This window comes from Rutidosis leptorrhynchoides, chromosome 4 (genome assembly GCF_046630445.1).
Source record: "Rutidosis leptorrhynchoides isolate AG116_Rl617_1_P2 chromosome 4, CSIRO_AGI_Rlap_v1, whole genome shotgun sequence".
Classification (NCBI taxonomy): domain Eukaryota; kingdom Viridiplantae; phylum Streptophyta; class Magnoliopsida; order Asterales; family Asteraceae; genus Rutidosis; species Rutidosis leptorrhynchoides.
In genome coordinates, this window is record NC_092336.1 from 210,574,882 (window position 1) to 210,578,956 (window position 4,075).

At 42.3% G+C, this 4,075-nt stretch overlaps 2 protein-coding genes across 2 annotated transcripts; both read left to right on the plus strand.

Moving 5' to 3' along the window:
• Positions 1-264: 264 nt before the first annotated feature.
• On the plus strand, positions 265-1,130 carry LOC139841391 (uncharacterized). The gene is made up of 3 exons (XM_071831611.1): positions 265-429; positions 546-690; positions 739-1,130. Exons 1-3 carry the CDS (start codon positions 265-267, stop codon positions 1,128-1,130), a joined length of 702 nt encoding a protein of 233 aa, XP_071687712.1.
• A 75-nt stretch (positions 1,131-1,205) lies between these two features.
• LOC139841392 (uncharacterized) lies at positions 1,206-2,509 on the plus strand. The gene is made up of 3 exons (XM_071831612.1): positions 1,206-1,632; positions 1,714-1,834; positions 2,089-2,509. Exons 1-3 carry the CDS (start codon positions 1,206-1,208, stop codon positions 2,507-2,509), a joined length of 969 nt encoding a protein of 322 aa, XP_071687713.1.
• The last annotated feature ends 1,566 nt before the right edge of the window (positions 2,510-4,075 follow it).

Genomic DNA, 4,075 nt, shown 5'->3' on the forward strand with positions numbered 1-4,075 from the left:
CAAAAGCCGCAGAGTGGTCACTACCTTTTTTCCAGACCCTTAAGAATTCATTGAAAAAATCAGACTTCAGGTGGACTGAAGAGGCCAAAAAAGCTTTTGTTGAGATGAAGTCACTCCTAAGGGAGCTGCCTACTTTGACTGCGTCAATAGCGGGCGAGACATTGATGTTGTATCGCAGATAGGGGGTAGGTATGTCTCATATTGAGACTTGGAATATGTATTGAATGTAATACTTACTATGTGTTTCCCACTATTTTGGCACAGATGCAAATGCCTGTGTATTTTGTCAGCAAAGCACTTAGCGGTAGTGAAGTTAACTACCCACCTATTGAAAAGCTCGTGTATGCGCTAGTACATACAGCTCGTCGGCTTCGCAGATACTTTCAGGCGTATCCAATAGTGGTGTTAACTGATCAACCGATAATACAGGTATAAGTCACGGCACGCGCATCCCAATCTCTTTTACACAATCTTATAAGACACCAAATACGCGCTTGAACTAATTGTGATACGCTGATAGCATGTGATGACATGTATTGTACAAGCCTGAGGTTTCGCGTAGACTGGCCAAATGGGCTATTGAATTGGGAGAGCATGAAATCAATTACTCCCCGCGCACGGCGATAAAAGGCAAGATACTTGCAGATTATTTAGCTGAAACAATGGGGGAAGTAGAAGCACTCGCAGAAAGTACTACAATCGGCTGTGATGAGAATCAGGTCTAGGAACTGCATACAGATGGAGCTTGTGGGCCCGAAGGCGATGGCGCTGGACTGGTTCTCACAAGCCCCGACGGAGAGAAGCATACTTATGCACTTCGATTCATGTTTGTGGTGACCAATAATGAGTCTAAATATGAAGCGTTACTGTCTGGGATGCGCATAGCGCAACAACTCGGAATAAAGCACTTGGACGCGTATGTTGACTCACAGTTAGTCGTAAACCAGGTAAATGGATCGTTTGGAGCACATGAAGCCTCTATGCAGCGGTACATGGAACTGGTGCATGAATTAGCAAATGAGTTTGATGTTTTTAGATTGATGCAGGTACCAAGGGGGCAAAACAAAAAAGCAGATGCACTGAGAAAATTGGCTGCAATGGCTTTCGATCATCTGCGCAAAAATGTGTGAGTTGAAGTGTTAACAGAAAAATCTATTGATGAGAAATCAATTGTTGTACCCATCGAAGAGGAAAGCCCAAATTAGATGACACCATTGGTGAAATTCCTAACTGAGGGCGAACTCCCGGCAGACGAAAAAGAAGCGCGAAAGGTCCGCATTAAAGCTCTCATGTATGCGTTAATCGAGGGTGTTTTATACAGGAAATCTTATTTAGGCCTAAGCCTGTTATGCATTGGACCTAATCAAGCTAAATCGGTGCTTCGAGAAGTTCATGAAGGCTTTTGTGCTTTACACTCTGGGTACAGAATGATTGCTGCAAAGGTGATGCATATAGGGTATTATTGGCCCTCCATTTACAGCGACGCAGCAGAAGTTGTGAGGACATGCCAATCATGTCAACAGAACGCGCCAATAAGTCGAGCACCACGACACCCAATGGTACCAAAAACAGCAGCATGGCCGTTCAGCAAGTGGGCCATCCACATTGTCGGTCCTATTACTACGTGCTCAGGTACGCTTGAAACAAAATGCTTATATAATACTTTGCAATATACGCGCTTTAACAGTATTTACACCATCATTGCTTGCTCAGGAGGAATAAAATTCTTGGTGGTGGCAACTGATTATTTCACCAAGTGGGTGGAGGCAAAGGCATTGGCAACAATTACCGGCAGGCGCATCCGTAACTTCTTTTGGGAAGATATTGTGTGCAGGTTTGGTATCCCCAATGAAATTGTTAGCGACAATTGTACTCAGTTTGAAGGCAATCCTTTTAAAAGCTTGTGTTAGGAGCTGAATATCATGCAGTCTTTTACTTCGGTCACACACCCACAGGTCAATGGCCAATGTGAAGTAACAAACCGAGATATTGTAAAGGGGATAAAGGTGCGCCTGGGTTTGTATGGTAACGGTGGGTCGAGGAGCTCCCAAGTGTTTTATGGGCGCATCATACCACTCATAAAAATAGCACAGGAGAAACACCGTTCAGCTTGGTCTACGGAACTGAAACAGTGATCTCCACAGAATTAATAGCTCCAACAAAGCGCATACGCAGCTTTGACGAGTCAAGTAATGATGAAGGCTTACGCGCTAATCTAGATATGCTAGAAGAGCGCAGAGAAATAGCTACCATACGAGAAGCAATTAACAAGCAGAAGATCTCTAAGTACTACGACAAGCGCATTAAGCCTATGTCATTCAGGGTTGGAGATTATGTGTGGTGTAACAATGAAGCAAGTCAAACAGAGAATACTGGAAAGCTGGTACTAGAATGGGAAGGTCCTTATGAAGTTATTGGAATGAGTGCAACGGGGTCCTATATCCTGGCAGGATTAAATGGAGAACGAATACCCCGCACTTGGCATGCAACCAATTTGAAAAGATGTTAAATATAATTGTCAGGCTGCAGCACTAGGGATTAATCACCCCGACTTTTGAACATTTGCATTTTTTAGTTCCTTTAAAATGTTATTTTATTTACTTTTAAGATAATTCGTATTTCTTTCATGGTGCAATAAATTGTCATTTCGATATGACTTGAGAATTTAATTTATTTTGTAATGAATAAATTTAATTTTTTGAATAGAAGTGTTTGGTTACACTTCAATGCACAATATGACAGCTATTACGTGCATCCTGCCTCCTTAAGGGATGATCTCTAGCTCCCGTGTGGCAGAAGCCTGTTTGGTTGCAAGGCTAGATCTTAGGGTGGGTAACATGCATTGGTTTGCCTAGACCAACACACTCTCGCAGACTAGAAGACTGCAAGTCATGACTATAAACGACAAGCATTGTGGTTGCTTGTCCATTAACCTAAGTGTTGGTTCACTTGGAAGACTCTGAATAATTTACTTAATAATGCAATGAAAAGCGTTGGCTATGTGCACAATATTTTGGCGTTGGTTAGTGTTATTAAATTTGGAGTATAAACGAGTATACATTGGCTTGTATGCAAATAAAACTTTAAGTTTTAAGAACTTAATACGCCTAATAATGTGAACAATACAATAAGAAAGATATTGGGTTACTTTACTTATTACCATTATGAAAGAAACAATGCATAGCATTGGGTACCTAGTAACATTACAAAAAAAAGTGCTTATAGTACAAGAGTTAAGTTGGCACGCAGGCCATTACAATTGCAGAAAAATTAAAATCTAAACTACGTGGCTTGTTTGGAACGGTGCCTACACTAACGGTAGCAATCCTTCGAACCCTCGCACGCAGCGATCAGGAGGATTGCCCCTTGGAAACAGAAAATAACAAACTAAACTAATAGAGGGCACACCTATAATGTTAAAAGTGCCTCACGAAGCACGCTAATAACAGGTGCACCCCCCAAGGGCATTGAGCGCATGGGGGCCAAAAGCAATGTAAGCTTATGGCGCACCCAAGACCCCAAGCTCTTAGCAAAATACTTTACAAGGCGCCATACAAAGCACACCCTGCAACCTCACATAGCGAGCATTGGCTCGCCAACCTAAAACTTCATTGATAAAAGATCTTGTATGAAAATTGCAGGATCAAGTGCAGCATCTGTAAGAGTTTGGATTGAGATGTTTTCCAGCGCCTTGCTGGATTCAAGAAGCTTCTCATAAGCATCCTCTTCAAGTTGATCTGTGATGATTTGGGGAATGACAGTAGGTACCTCAATATTCTTTGAGATCAGATCCCAGAAGCGCACCCACTCTAATGCCTTGGTCGCCTTAAGAGCTTGTGAGTAAAGCTCTGTAACAATGGAGGCGCTCAATGCATTAGTTGCAATGGTTGGAAGTGTTACGCATAGATCTGCATAAGTTCGTCGAATGACAGTACGGCTCGCAGACACTTCAGTAACCTGGGTGGTAAGATCGTTCCTCTCAAAGGTTAGAAAATCAATATTAGAAGTAGCAACAGCAAGCTCCTCCCTTAATACCCTGTTTTCCTCTTCATAATCAACCTGTGAGGATAGAAGA